At 42.7% G+C, this 15,394-nt stretch overlaps 1 protein-coding gene across 1 annotated transcript in view; it reads right to left on the reverse strand.

Moving 5' to 3' along the window:
* The window catches only part of LOC306916540 (kinesin-like protein KIF21A), a 76,154-nt gene that overhangs the window by 32,144 nt on the left and 28,616 nt on the right, over positions 1 to 15,394 (reverse strand). The window contains exons 3-11 of the mRNA XM_079494435.1: positions 10,783 to 10,965; positions 9,090 to 9,239; positions 8,377 to 8,514; positions 7,412 to 7,579; positions 5,367 to 5,482; positions 4,517 to 4,712; positions 3,928 to 4,120; positions 3,440 to 3,503; positions 2,617 to 2,808 (exon numbers count right to left, since the gene is read on the reverse strand). Coding sequence (XP_079350561.1) covers positions 2,617 to 2,808; positions 3,440 to 3,503; positions 3,928 to 4,120; positions 4,517 to 4,712; positions 5,367 to 5,482; positions 7,412 to 7,579; positions 8,377 to 8,514; positions 9,090 to 9,239; positions 10,783 to 10,965 — 1,400 coding nt within the window. The remainder of the gene's footprint in view (positions 1 to 2,616; positions 2,809 to 3,439; positions 3,504 to 3,927; positions 4,121 to 4,516; positions 4,713 to 5,366; positions 5,483 to 7,411; positions 7,580 to 8,376; positions 8,515 to 9,089; positions 9,240 to 10,782; positions 10,966 to 15,394) is intronic.

Genomic DNA, 15,394 nt, shown 5'->3' on the forward strand with positions numbered 1-15,394 from the left:
TTTCCAAACAGAGGTGATGATGTACATTAAGCTATTAGTTCCCCAAATCATTCCAATAAAAGATGTGGAAAACGTGTCAGATTATTAATTAGAGTAGACCCTTGTCTTCACGGGTCATTAGCAAACCTGGCATGTTCAAACTCTTCGTCGTGATTCTGTAGATAGCGCCTCAGTCTTCAGAGAGAGAGAGAGGGGGGGGGGGGCAGAGGAGTGAAGGACGTGTGGCAGCAACAGCAGGAATAAGTGAGAGGCGTTTACAACAGTGGTTCTCAAATTGTGGTCCGGGGACCCCTAGGGGTCCTTGAGGGGATACCAGGGGGTCCCTAGCTAAATGAGTTAATACAGTGAAACTATCAGTTTAACCACTTTATCCATATTTTATATTTTGGCTATTTAAAAATAGCAGATATACAAGCTCATAATCCGTCACTTCATGCCACACTAGGAACTTGTTTAGGTTTTTTTATTCTGTATTTTAGAAAAATCATGCAAATCTTTGAATATACGTATATTAAAAGCAATATTTCTTTTAACTCAAATCTTTGCTTCTGGGGGTCCATGGCACAACATATTTTTTGAGATGGGGGATCAGCAGCTAAATACATATACATTTTGGGGGTCCTTGACATAACAACAAAAGAGAATCAGTGATTTTGAAAACAGCAGATACAGAGCCAGATACTGCAGATGCACCAGTGTTACATCATTGCAGCATTATTTGGGCACTCGGTTTGGACACATTTAGCATGAAACCAAGTATAGACCAGGCTCAATGTTGAGAATTCAACAGAAATGGAAAATAGAATCTTCAAAACACAACTTTTAAAACATTTCACCTGTAAAGACATGTCTGAAATAGGGAAGCAATGAAAGTGGTTAAAATCGAGAAGAAGAAGGTTCCCCTTCCATGACTATCATCATCCATCACCATTCTATCATCTCAGAAATGTTTGACACCTGAAAAAAAATCTAAATATGAATTTAAGCACATGCTACTTCTGTCTGATATTACTTCAGACATGCTAGTGTTAAGTAATTGATTCAGTAGTCCAAATCCACTATGTCAGATTCAGTAGTACAGTGGCGTTTAGTGAATGATACGTACAGTTGGGTGCCACGATATTGTCCCTTATCATTTGACCCATTTAGGCCTGACCTCAAAATCCTTCTAAATCCTCCAGTTTTCTGAAATAAATATTTTCACGATTTTTCAAAAATAGCAGACCTACAAGCTCGTAGCGCGCCACTCGGTGGTGCGCTATGAGCTTGTAGATCTGCTATTTTTCAATAGCTAAATTATAACAATGTTTAAAACACCAAAAGGGGTTCCCGCCCAAAATGGGTTAACTGTCCTTTTGCGCAGATCACGCAAACCTCAGCAAAAAGAAAAGGACAATATCGATGGCCTCCAACTGTAGATGCACCAGTGTTACATCATTGCAGCATTATTTGGGCACTCGGTTTGGACACATTTAGCATGAAACCAAGTATAGACCAGGCTCAATGTTGAGAATTCCACGGAAATGGAAAATAGAATCTTCAAAACACAACTTTTAAAACATTTCACCTGTAAAGACATGTCTGAAATAGGGAAGCAATGAAAGTGGTTAAAATCGAGAAGAAGAAGGTTCCCCTTCCATGACTATCATCATCCATCACCATTCTATCATCTCAGAAATGTTTGACATCTGAAAAAAAATCTAAATATGAATTTAAGCACATGCTACTTCTGTCTGATATTACTTCAGACATGCTAGTGTTAAGTAAACAAGTTGATTCAGTAGTCCAAATCCACTATGTCAGATTCAGTAGTACAGTGGGAGTTTAGTGAATGGTACGTACAGTTGGGTGCCACCGATATTGTCCCTTATCATTTGACCCATTTAGGCCTGACCTCAAAAACCTTCTAAATCCTCCAGTTTTCTGAAATAAATATTTTCACGATTTTTCAAAAATAGCAGACCTACAAGCTCATAGCGCGCCACTCGGTGGCGCGCTATGAGCTTGTAGATCTGCTATTTTTCAATAGCTAAATTATAACATAATGTTTAAAACACCAAAAGGGGTTCCCACCCAAAATGGGTTAACTGTCCTTTTGCGCAGATCACGCAAACCTCAGCAAAAAGAAAAGGACAATATCGATGGCCTCCAACTGTACGTTGCAGGGCAACCCGCACCACAGACCAATCAGAAGCCTCGGTCGGTTTCTCAGTTTTACATGTCCCGCCTGCCTTGGAGAGAGGAGACTTTCCAGACTGAGCAGTGAAGTGACTAAACAAATCACAGAACGCAGCGAATTCAGGAAAACCAGGCTAGCATAATTGCCAATACCAGGTCCAGTAGGTCGAGGGGCTTATTGTCGGTATCAGCCGGTAACATGCAGGAGTCTGTCCCCGTTACAATGCGCTAGACCACTGGGAGATGGGTTGCTTAGGTGGAGGGCCACACCTACCATGAGCTAGCAGTACATGCCGCACGACTTGCCGAACCCAAGCTATGTGCTACTCATATACGTTGAGTTGGCGGTGCCCGGGATCGAACCCATGACCTACCCAGACACAAACTCCACCACTGCCAATACCTGTGGTGGAAAGCAACTATTCAAGTGGAGCATACCTGCGTTTCTTCTTCTTCTCTTTCTTCTTGAGTTTCTCCAGGTCTTTCTTGGCCATCTCGATGACATCGCTGGCCTCCTTCTCGGGGGCGAGGAGGGCGGGGCCTCGGTACAGAGAGGTGTGTGTGGAGGAGGCACGAGACAGGCTCCTCCTGAGGCTCTCGTTGACCGCCTCGCTCTCCAGCAGCTTGGCCCTGAAAGACAAAGACGCACGCACGCACCCACGTGCGCACACACACACACACATGTACGCACACACACACACACACACACACACACACACACACACACACACACACACACACACACACACACACACACACACACACACACACACACACACACACACACACACACACACACACACACACACACACACACACACACTTTAAACACTTAGTTTACACCACTGTTTCCCAAACAGTGGATCGGCACCCAAGGTTGTGTTGCTGACCAATTTTTATGGGTCGCGAGTAAAAAAGTTTTTCAAAAGTAGTAAAATTAAAAAAATCTAATAATTCCCACGAATAAAAAAATGTTTAAGTAGTAGTGAAAATAGCCGATCTACAAGATCACAACCCGGTCTGCTATTTTCACTAGTTTGGGCCCGGTCAAATGTCTGATCTCTCTTTGGGTCATTAACTAAATAGTTTGGGAACCACTGGTTTACAACACTGGTTCTAAAACCTTCTTGTGCCAAGGACCCCCAAATTGATATGCATTTGGCCGCGAACATTTGGTGCTAGGGACCACTGATTTATTTCCAAAATGACTTGAAGACGTTATCACCAAACAAACAAACAAAGAAACACAAACCATCCTTACCTGAGCTCCTCGATTTCTTTGATGTAATTCTGAATCATGTTGCCAATCTCTTCATGACCTTCACCTGAAAGGCAGAGCAGCTGTCAGATACAGATGTTACCATCATTTTTAAACTAAATGAGTGAAAACAGCAGATCTACAAGCTCACAATGCGTCACATGGATCAGTGGTTCCCAAAGTGGGGTCCGGCCGTCCGGGGACCCCCAGAGGTCCTTGAGGGTGGTCCATTAACATTGATTTTACAATATAAATTGGGGTCCCAGAGATAGAAATGTCATTAAATGGGGGTCCGTAGACAAATGCATGTCAAACTGGGGGTCCTTGAAATTAAACGGGTTGAGAATCTCTGCTAGAGCCATACAAATCTTCTCTCTTCCCTGGCATATCTTTTCAAAAGGGGGTCCACGGGCTAATTAGTGTCAATTTAGGAGTCCTTGACATGAACCACTGGGATAGATGCATAGAAATGAAAAACTAAAAGTCAGTACCCGGCTTGGCCAGCAGGGTGCTGTTGACCTGATCGCTGAGCAGCTGTGTGAGCCTGGCTCTCTGGCTGTCGATGGTGGACTGCATGGCCTTGACTCGGACCCTCAGGTTGTTGTTCTCCGTCTGGAGCAAGGAGTTCTCCTGGACCAGGTCGTTGATGCCCTCCACACCGTCCTCCCCCACCATGCGCTTACCCTGAGGGAGGGGGGTAACCAAGGTTAACTCATCAATACTGCAATGTTAGAATTACTGTTAATGTTAATGACAATGAAGTTAATGACCGTAATTTTTTATACCAAAATGTACTAAAGCAGAAGTACTCTTTGTGCAGAATTCCCCATTTCACAAGTTTTCAAATGTAAAAAATATATAATAATCTTTTGAAAATAGCAGATCTACAAGCTCACAATGCGTCACGATGCTTGTAGATCTTTTTTTTTTTTAATGGCTGAAATGTATATAGGGCTGAAGTGGTTAATGTATGTTTTGTTTTGTAATAATAATCAAAATTGTAATGGAGTAAAAGTACAATATTTGCCTCACACACAGCATGTGTGTCTCCCTCTACTCTCTCTCTGGCTCCATCCTCACCGTCTTGTACTCAATGAGCTCCATCTGCAGCCGTGCGATCTCCGTGCGCAGCGTGCTGATCTGCTGGCTGGCGCGGTCCTGGTTCACCACCACCTTGTTCTTGATGTTCCGCGCCCGGTTGGCGTACTTCAGCGCGTTCAGGGTCTCCATGAAGTCCCGGTCCGACGGGCTGATGCAGGCGATCATCAGCGTCTGACTGGAGGGACGGACACAACAACGGGACGGGACGGACGGTGGGGACCACAACAACACGTCTTATCATTCAGGGGGGGGGTCATCAGGGGGTCTTCGACAGGCGGTCCTCAGAGTTATTACAGGAGGGCTGCCAACTCTTAGTATTATAGGGTATATTTTCTTTTGAACCTTAATATCCCTATTCTGAGGAGAACTTTAGCCAAAAATAGCAGATCTACAAGCCCACAACGCCTCACGCTGGGAGGCATTGTGAGCTTGTAGATCTGCTATTTTCGGTTATTGTAGCCAACAATATATTGGGTAATCTTACATCTAACTAAAATAAACTGTTTCTCCTACAATCACAATCAGATCAGAATCTTAGTTATGTTTGCAAGTTTACTGAGGTCATGTTTAGGAATACCAGGCAGAGTCTGTTCTACCGTTCCGCCGGCTTTACGCCTGAGGAGACTGTGTTTCGAGGCGAGCGTTCTGGTACTCCTTTACTGTAATCAGGGTGTCATTGGAAAGGAGAGCTCGCTTCCAATTGACCTTCCTGAACGAATAAAGGTCAAATTAAACGGAAAAAGGGAGAATGTGCACAATAAGATAACACACTAAAAACAGATATCTTGATGAGAATGAAATTTGGAGGAGGAGTAAATGGAGAGCTGACCTGTTTCCCCCCAGAGAATCCTGGAGCAGGCGCGTGAGCTTTGAGTCTCTGTAAGGCACGTGGGTGGAGCGCTTACTTCTGTCTCCCAGAGCACTGATCACGTTCCCCAGGGCCAGCTGAGAGACACACACACACACACACACACACACACACACACACACACACACACACACACACACACACACACACACACACACACACACACACACACACACACACACACACACACACACACACACACACACACACACACACACACACACACACACACACAGTCAATTTATTTTGTTTTTGGCTTTTTTGTGCCTTTATTGATCTTTACAGTGAAGGCAGACAGGAAAGAGGGAGGAAGAGAGGGGGAGAGACATGCAGCGAAGGTCGTCATGAATGGTGTCAGGTGTCAGGCCAGGGCCTATACATGGCATGTGCCTAGACCACTAGGCCAGTGGGCGCCCCTATATTGACAATTTCGCCAACAAATAAAAACTAGACTAAAATGTTAGGGAGTGACTAGTGGAGAGGAGATCCAGTAGAACTAAAAGACAAGTCTTTGGTTGGTTGCGCTCGGGTGTTGCGCTCTGAAAATAGCAGATCTACAAGCTCACGTGTCGCAGCACAACCAAGTGTAAAATCAGCCATTACGACACCATCAAGGCCTGCCAAAATACATTTTAGTTGACAAAATCAACTGTAGATTTACTCGACTAAAACATTTCAGGTGACTAAAATATGCCTAAAACTAAATACTAATTACTCAACAGACTATGACTAAAACTAAATCAAAATTTACTGTCGAATTCACCACTGGACAAGACAACGTCACAAACCACAAGAACCTCATTCCACCAAAGAACTCTTAACCACATGAACCCTATAGAACCCTATTTTGGGCATGTCGTAGAAGGCAAATATTCCTGTTGATTTTACTATTTGTCATTGCACAAGTAAGACACATCAATATACCTTTTATCAATCCTGCAAAACATTAACATTTTTTGTCAAGGGTTTTATCAAAATAAACTGGATTTTCCAAATATTGCCACTAGAGGGCTCTATTGCTCCAACCAGGGCCATTTTCCAAGCAGTTAGTGCACAGCCACAGATCAGCAATTATGACCCTTAAAACTCCAAAGCTGATATTCATGCAGATATTATATATCATTGCTGTCGGGCAGAAACCTCTTTTATCCATATCCCTTTTCACAAATCAATGCCCTTCTTGATCAAACCACAGAGGTCACACAAAGCATCAAAAGTAGCAGATCTCCATTGTAACTCTGAGAGCTTCCGATGCAATATTTATTATGCAATGCAGTGTCTTTTTCCTCAGACGGAATCCGCCACTTGTACAAAGAGCGACATTGCATTTCAGGCAGTACTACTTGTCTACCAGTAGATGGCCTACCAGACACCAGGGTCTAACTGTCTACCAGTAGATGGCCTACCAGACACCAGGGTCTAACTGTCTCAATGGAAGAGCAGAGAGACGACCTCCAACCACTGCACACGTACTAGTCATATTGTATTGTTGTTGTTGTTGTTCATCACATTCAGACTCGACTACTGCAATAGCCTCATGTATGGCTGCGTCACCACCAAGGTTCTCAAAAAACTACAGTATGTTCAAAACTCTGCCGTCCACCTGCTCACCAGAACCCGATCCAGGGAGCACATCACACCTGTCCTCCGTGAACTGCACTGGCTCCCAGTCAAATTCAGAATTGACTTCAAAATACTCACGATCACATACAAAGCCCTCAACAACCAGGCCCCCCTCTACCTCTCTGAACTCATCCAACTCCATGTCCCCACCCGCTCCCTCAGGTCAAGCACTGCCAACCAACTGGAACCCCACAAGTCCCTGGAACATCATATTTTCAGATGAGGGTTGGCGCCTGGCGGGCAATTACATATCATTTTTGGGGTCTTGACATGAAATAGTTTGAGAACCACTGACATAGAAGCATTTGATAGAATGGGCCTCAGGTCTTAATGGCTTCCAACTGGTATGTGAGTGAACAGGAAGAGATATGACGGTACCGTACCAGTCCACAGTTGATGGAAATGCCCTCCTTGGCTCGGTCACCTGTGGCTCCGGTCCTCTTCAGCCTCTCGGAGCCAGCCAGGTCCACAAAGTGGAACTTAGCGCTCAGCGTCTCAAACTCGTTCATGTCTGAGCTGTTGTTGGCCAGACGGTTGTCTGTCTCGTTGTCCTGCATGGAAACAACAACAACAGTGTTGATTTCGTCGAATAAAACTATGAAAAATCTTCGTCGACTACCTTTTTTCACTGACGAAAACAAATTAAAAACTAAATAAAAACTAAGCTATTATGATAAAACTATGACTAAATATACTGACAATTTCGTCAACAAATAAAAACTAACCATTTTCTGTGTGGTTGTGCTCGGGTGTTGCGCTCTGAAAATAGCCGATCAACACAGCACCTCACACTGTGTTGTGAGCTTGTAGATCGGCTATTTTCAGCATGCAACAAAGTGTCAAATAAACCATTGCAACGCCATCATCGCCCACCTAAATGCATTTTTGTAGACTGTAAAAGAAAAGTCAACACTTAACACTCGGATTGCCCGGGGTTATTTAATCCATTAAATCATAGCGCCCGGCGATTTATAGTAGCGGAGCACTTTTACCGACGGACCGGATGTTATCGCGGATGTGGCTGTAGCAGCTAAATGTAGGCAAAACACTCTAGAGCCGATCGACAACAACAGGAGGTATGATTAAATCTACCGCGACTAGCGACGGGACCGCGATGGGCAGTCTAAGACATGATCTTTTCTTAGAATTGGACGGCATGATTTAAATCAAGAGTTTTTTATCTACAAGCTCATAGCGAGGCACCGAGTGCAGCGCTACAAGCTTGCAGATCTGCTATTTCTGAAAAATCGTGAAAATGTGGCTCAAATTTTTGAATATATATTCTTTCAGAGCGAAGGTTTTTAACTCCGGTACAGAAGCTGGCAGCACATCGCTGTGATCCACTCACGTTGTTGTGGTCGGGGCTGCAGAGACGGACTTGGCACAGGTGGATGGTGAAGATGGCGTGTGAACGGGAGCTCTGAGCGTTCATCTGGGTGGAGGCTGTGCTGCGACACAGAGCACCCAACTTTAAACACTGGATCATCTGAGGGACAGAGACAGACACAGAGACAGAGACAGAGACAGAGACAGAGACAGAGAGAGACAGAGACAGAGACAGAGAGACAGAGACAGAGACAGAGACAGAGACAGAGACAGAGATACACAGACAGAAGTGTTGATTTCATAGACTAAAACTAAGGCGAAAAATGTTCGTCGACTACCTGTTTTACGACAACTAAATAAAAACTATAAAGCTATGATAATGATGACTAAAAATATGACTAAATAAATATATTGACAATTTATGTAGCAAATAAAAACTAGACTAAAACGTTAGGGAGGGACTAGTGGAGAGGAGATCCAGTAGAACTAAAAGACGAGTCATTTTATGTTTGGTTGCGCTCGGGTGTTGCACTTTGAACTCTGTAAAAGCAGCTATTACGACGCCATCAAGACCTGCCAAAGCCACATTTTTGTGGGCCAAAATCAACTGTAGATTTAGTCGACTGGAGCCGTCCGTGGTGGTCAGACTGACGCGAGACATGGCCAAAGCATTTCCGGGGGACCCCAGCCCCCCCAAAAAACATTGAGAACCCCTGGTGTAGATGATAGACTGACCTCTGCCTCGGTGCTGACGGTGCGCGTGGTCACGCCCACCGTGTAGATGCCACCGGTGGCATCCTCGTGGATCTTGACGTTGGAGCGCTGCTTCCTGTCATCCTGGTCCCGCGTCGAGTCGAACAGGTCCAGCACCTCCTCATTGTACAGCTGTATGGGCCAGAGGAGAAAGGAACAAAAAAATAAGTATTGAAAATTAGGGTTGGGCAAAAGACAATCGATTCAGTGATACATCGCAATTTTTTATGCCACGATATCAATATCAAATCGCCAAGTTCATTTTTTTTCTTCTCGATATTTATGTTTTTTTTTATTTTTTTCATGCCAGAAAGACTGACTGACGTTATCTGGCTGCATTGAAGTGTATGATTGAACTTTTCATGGTCTATTGTTTAGAATTGTTTTAAAATGTTCTAATATGATCTAACTTTTCATGGTCTATTGTTTAGAATTGTTTAATATAAATTGAATCGGCACCCTAGTTATCGATATCGTATCGAATCGGGAGGTAAGTGAATCGTCCCACCCCTCACTAGTTTGGGTCCCGGGCAAAATCTCTCTTTTGGGTCACGGCCTAAAACAGTTTGGGAACCACTGGTGTCGATGACGTCACACATGACCTCATACTTACCCAGTACTGTACTTGATGACCTCATACTTACCCAGTACTGTACTTGAGGGACACCTTGAGGCGAACTTTACCGGAGCATTTCCAATTTTCATTAAAAGCTATAATATGACACAGATGCGTCCTCAGGTCTAAATGGGTTAAGTGTTTTTTGTTTTTACTTCTACTCCGCTACATCTCAGAGGCAAATGTTGCACTTTTACTCCACTACAATTATATGAAAATAAACGTCAGTTTGCTAGTTACTTTGTAGATTTTGATTATTATAACAAAACATACATTAACCACTTCAGCCCTACATTTAATTTCGGCCATTTGAAAATCAAAATCTATACAAGGTCACAATGCATCTTCAAAATACTTTTATACCGGTACATTTGAAATGGGACATCCTGCATAAAGAGTACTTATACTTTTGGTACTTTAAGTACAGTTTGATGCCAATACTTTTATACTTTTACTCAAGTGCATTTTTATATTCCGGACATTCACTTGTAACGGAGTATTTCTATATTGCAGTATTGATACTTTTACTTACCGTAAGTAACAAATGTGAGTACTTATTCCACCACTGCTGGGTGGAGGGGGAATGCAATATGACCTACATTAAGACCTGAGGCCCATTCTACAAAATGTCTTCTAAAAGTTCTTGTCGGTCGGCTATCTTCAGTGCACGACATGATTCCATTTATGTGGAATCCAAATTACTGAAATGCTGATTTTGTGTGTGTGTTGTCCCGTACCTCAGAGGTGGGCAACTTTTATGATGGAGCGGGCCACTATATTTGTCGTAGCAAAAACAGCCGATCTACAAGCTCAAAACGCATCGCAATGCGACGCATTTTGAGCTTGTAGATCTGCTATTTTAGCTATATTTGAATTGAAATCCAGAATATTTCTTTTGCTATTTTTGAAATAAAATCCTGAAAATTAACATTTTTATTTAATTTATGAACCTTGGAATTGTAACAGCTGAAATCAATAATATATCATTCTGATATTAACCTGCGGGCCGCATTAAGTGAAAGTGGTCCCCGGGCCGCCAGTTGCCCATGTATGCCGTACCTCTAAGAACTGAGCGTTGATCTTGAACTCGGGAACAGGCATGCCTTGCTCAGTGGCAGCGCTCTGTCTCTCCTGGATGCCTCTGAACAGGTGGCCGACAGCCCGCGGGATGATTCCCAGCTCCTCATCTGCCACGTCCACGCCAAAGCCCGTTCCCATGGTGTAGGTCTTCCCAGAACCAGTCTGTCACACACACACACACACACACACACACACACACACACACACACACACACACACACACACACACACACACACACACACACACACACACACACACACACACACACACACACACACACACACACACACACACACACACACACATGAAATAGATTCAGCTGTTCAACACGATGACATGGCGGAGGGAGTGAGATCACACGACCACAGAGAGGATGATGTGTAGTGACTCCGTGTGACTTTTTTTTTTGAAGGATAATCTACATTGGGCTTAAATGGACGTATATGGTATATGATCCACAGAACCCAGGGAAACTTGAGAAAAGGTTTGTCTGATCTTACGGTTCAAGAGTTATGGACCAAGACGTAAAGCCGACCACGTAAGGTGCCACAGAAACACATTAGTAAAATGTCCAGTTTGACAAAACACAGACAGACACACCTTTGGGATGTTTTTTCGTCACATTATACAGTATGTGTATACTATGTACAGTACATAGGTGAAATGTGTCCTCTGCATTTACCCATCCTATAACAACTAGGAGCTATGGCCGCCCCTCACTGAAATCATCATCTCTGCCCAGCCTTTGGTAGGTAGTAATAAGAAAGTTGGCATCAGTCAACTATAAATTAACTTTATTTTGTTACAATACAGTTATGAATACTGCGATCATATCACATTTTTAATATAAATGATTTAAAGCCTATCAGTCATCTTACTGTAATCTTCTATTAGGCTGAGAGAAGATCTTTGAACTTGATTTATTTCCACTTGGACGAACTTCTTAAGAGGATTGCTCAACGGGTATTGAAACATTATTCTGGCAGCTACTCTCTCTGTGTCTGTGTGTGTGTGTGTGTGTGTGTGTTGGGGGTGGGTGTTGTTGTTTCCATGGTAACAACAAAAGGAATGCAACATCGGGGCGCAAATCCACATCACCCCCCCTGCGCCCCACGACAACCCTGAAAGCCACCCTGACAGCAGAGTGTGTGTGTGTGTGTGTGTGTGTGTGTGTGTGTGTGTGTGTGTGTGCGCTCGCGTGCGTGCGTGCGTGCGTTTGTATTTACTACACTAGTGAGGGACCAATGTCCCCACAAGTATAGTAGGATCAGAGGTCCTCACAAGATAAATGGTTGTTTTATGGTTACAAAATATTTTTTAAAGACACGTTAGAACAAAATTTGTTCATTTAATGATTCAGGTTGGGGTCAGGTTTAGGATTAGACATTTATACATTTGGTTTAGGGATTGGAGATGTAGTTATGCCTGGTTTATAGATAGTTGCGAGTTGGTGTCGTGGACCAAAAACATAAAATAGCCCACAATGCGACGTGAGCTTGTAGATCTGCTATTCTTCGGCTTCTGGCTTACAGTTTTAAAAATGCACTTTTTTATGTCCTCACAAGTATAGTAATATAAACGTGTGTGTGTGTGTGTGTGTGTGTGTGTGTGTGTGTGTGTGTGTGTGTGTGTGTGTGTGTGTCTGTGTGTCTGTGTGTCTGTGTGTCTGTGTGTGCATGAAAAGTCCTTTGACATGGAGACAAGGAAAAAGGAATGGAGGGACAATGGAGCACACAGAGGAGAAGCAGTGCTGGGAAGAAGTAGTCAGATCGTTTACTTTTACCTCGCTTAAATCGAGGTGGACCTCACCCATATTTAACCTTCAAATTTAGAATTGTTCCTCCTCGCGTCCCTGTTATTCCTCCTGGAATTTTCCCCAGTGAGGGGCGGCGGGGGGGCAGATTCAAACACACTGCACTTATAAACTACTGCAGCAAACAACCTTTACAATTGTTTTAGTTGCCTTAGGTTCAAGAGTCATAACTTGTAATATGCTATTGGCTGTTTGTATTCTTTCTGGGAAAATATAATACGAAGGCTATATTATTTGACTTATATTGACCCTATAAAAAATGTAGTATAATTTAGTATATGTAAGGTTCTGCCCACTCAAATGGTACCTCGTCAGATAATCCCCACATAGCCTACAACAACTTCCGTGAACAGACTTCACTGTAGTAGCCATTTCATAAATTAGGTCTGCTGTCGTGAAAGTTTATAGTTAGAGAAATTCAAAGTTTCAACACCTGACCGAAGTAGTAATAGTTGTTGTGAATTAGCAAACTGGAAATTTGGATTGAATGTTTCCTTTATCCTCATGTTGCGCTTCTGTTTTCGCTATTTTTGCTGTTTCTCATAAGCACACGTCTGTTCCAAAGCCGTCTGCCGTCCAGCCAGCCCCTCCCACCCCTCACTGGGGGAAATTCCGGGAGGAAAAACGGGGACGCGTCCTCCTCGCAAATGCTCATTAAGACCTGAGGACCTGATTCTACAAAATTGTCTTCTAAATCATAACAGTCTTCTGAAAAACCTATGTTTCTATGTCAGTGGTTCTCAAACTATTTCATGCCAAGGACCCCCTGAATTATATGAAAATATGTTGTTCGAGGGACAGCCCCCAGACGCAAATATTTGAGTTTAAAAAGTTCACTGTGAAAGAATATATATTGAAAGATTTGCAGCACATTTTATATACCGGTATATATACTGTATATTGCTATATTTCAATAGCCAAAGTATGTAGAAATAGAGATAGATAATAGAGATAAGGCGTATGGACAGGTGCGTAGGCCAGTGCACATCAATAATAAAAATGAAAGAAATACGCCCGCACACTGACTATCTGCTCGGTACAAGATCATGCGTTTCGCCCTCAATAAACGCATAATCTTTTAGCGAGCAGATAGTCAGTGTGCGGGCGTAGCTTTCATTTTTATTATTAATAGCCAAAGTTTAAAATAATGGTTAACCACATGTATAAACCCTAGTCAAAGAAGCTCAAAACGGAAGTTTGATAGCAGTAAAATATCGTGACACACCGGCTTAGGGCTGGATTGAGTAAAAAAATTCTGCCCTGACATTTTGGGCCAGACAGACCCACAACAACTGGCGAGCAGATAGCAGATACTCTAACGCCCCACTCTGTCGAGGCACACACAAACAAACAAGCACTAATACCACCACTTTTATTTGACAGTCTGGCTCGCAAGACTTAATAACGTCCGATCTTTCAGGTAGTGTTTATTTTTACGCCAATTTAGTTTTAGTCATAGTCTTTTGAGTACAATTGTATTTAGTTATGGTCATATTTTAGTCACCTGAAATGTTTTAGTGTTTTAGTCTAGTTTTACTCGACTAAATATTGTAAGATTTTAGTCGACTAAATCTAGAGTTGATTTTGTCCACTGAAATGTCCTTGATGGCTGATTTTACACTTGGTTGCATGCTGAAAATAGCACAACAGAGCATAAAATCACTTGTCTTTTAGTTCAACTGGATCTCTTCTCCACTAGTCCCTCCCTAACATTTATATCTAGTTTTTATTATGTCGACGAAATTGTCAGTATAGTCAAGTCATAGTTTTAGTCATCATAGGTTAGTTAGGGAAAAAAGGTAGTCGACGGACATTTTTCGTAATACTGTAGTTTTCAGTGGTGGAAAGTAACTAAGGACATGTACAATTTTGAGGTATTGGTACTTTACTTGAGTATTTCCAATTTCCAATATGTTTACTCCACTACAATTATCTTAAAACTTTAGTTACTACGGTAGTTACTTTGGAGATTTAAATTTTGATTAGAAAACATACATTAACCACATCAACCCTGTATACATTTTGGCAGATCTACAAGCTCACAATGCGACGCACTGTGAGCTTTTTCAAAAGCTTTTGCACACATTTTGAACTTGTGAAGTGGGACATTCTGCAGTATGAGTGCTTTTACTTTTAGTACTTTAAGTACATTTTGATGCCGATACTTTTGTACTTTTACCCAAGTACATTTTTAATACAGGACAGGACTTCTACTTGTAACTTGTGACCACCGGAGAGACGGGTGACAGCCGGAATGTAGACGGCAGCCAGTATGGGTTAGCGCCCCAGCCTGTGTCCTCTGTGAGGAGGAAACCCAAGAGGCCTCTTGACTGCCTCTTGACCTCTTGACTGCGGTCACGTGTGTGTTTATTATTTGTTATGATTAGTTTTGTTATGAGTAGTATGATGTAGTATAAATATATATATATGTATTGGTTAATATTATGTATATATTTATATGAGGTAACTGGTGGTATTGTTGTGGTATATTATAGACCTATCTGTGATATCTCTTATTATATAACTATACATCTAGTAGACTTGTTATGAACCATATATTGGAATAGAGAGCGCCTTCTATGTGTTCTGTTCCACTTCAGGTTGGATTGACTGTGTTTACCTTGTCAGTGACATCAACGAGGGGCCGGCTCTAGCCAGGCGTCTGATCAACGCCTGACTTCCTTATTGGCTGCCGGTCACGTGCACTCAATGGCCATGGGTGCACCGTTACCTACATAGTCAGTCTGTGTCTGACAGCTCGTCGGGGAACATCACTA

Source organism: Electrona antarctica (assembly GCF_951216825.1).
Source record: "Electrona antarctica genome assembly, chromosome: 23".
Lineage (NCBI taxonomy): Eukaryota > Metazoa > Chordata > Actinopteri > Myctophiformes > Myctophidae > Electrona > Electrona antarctica.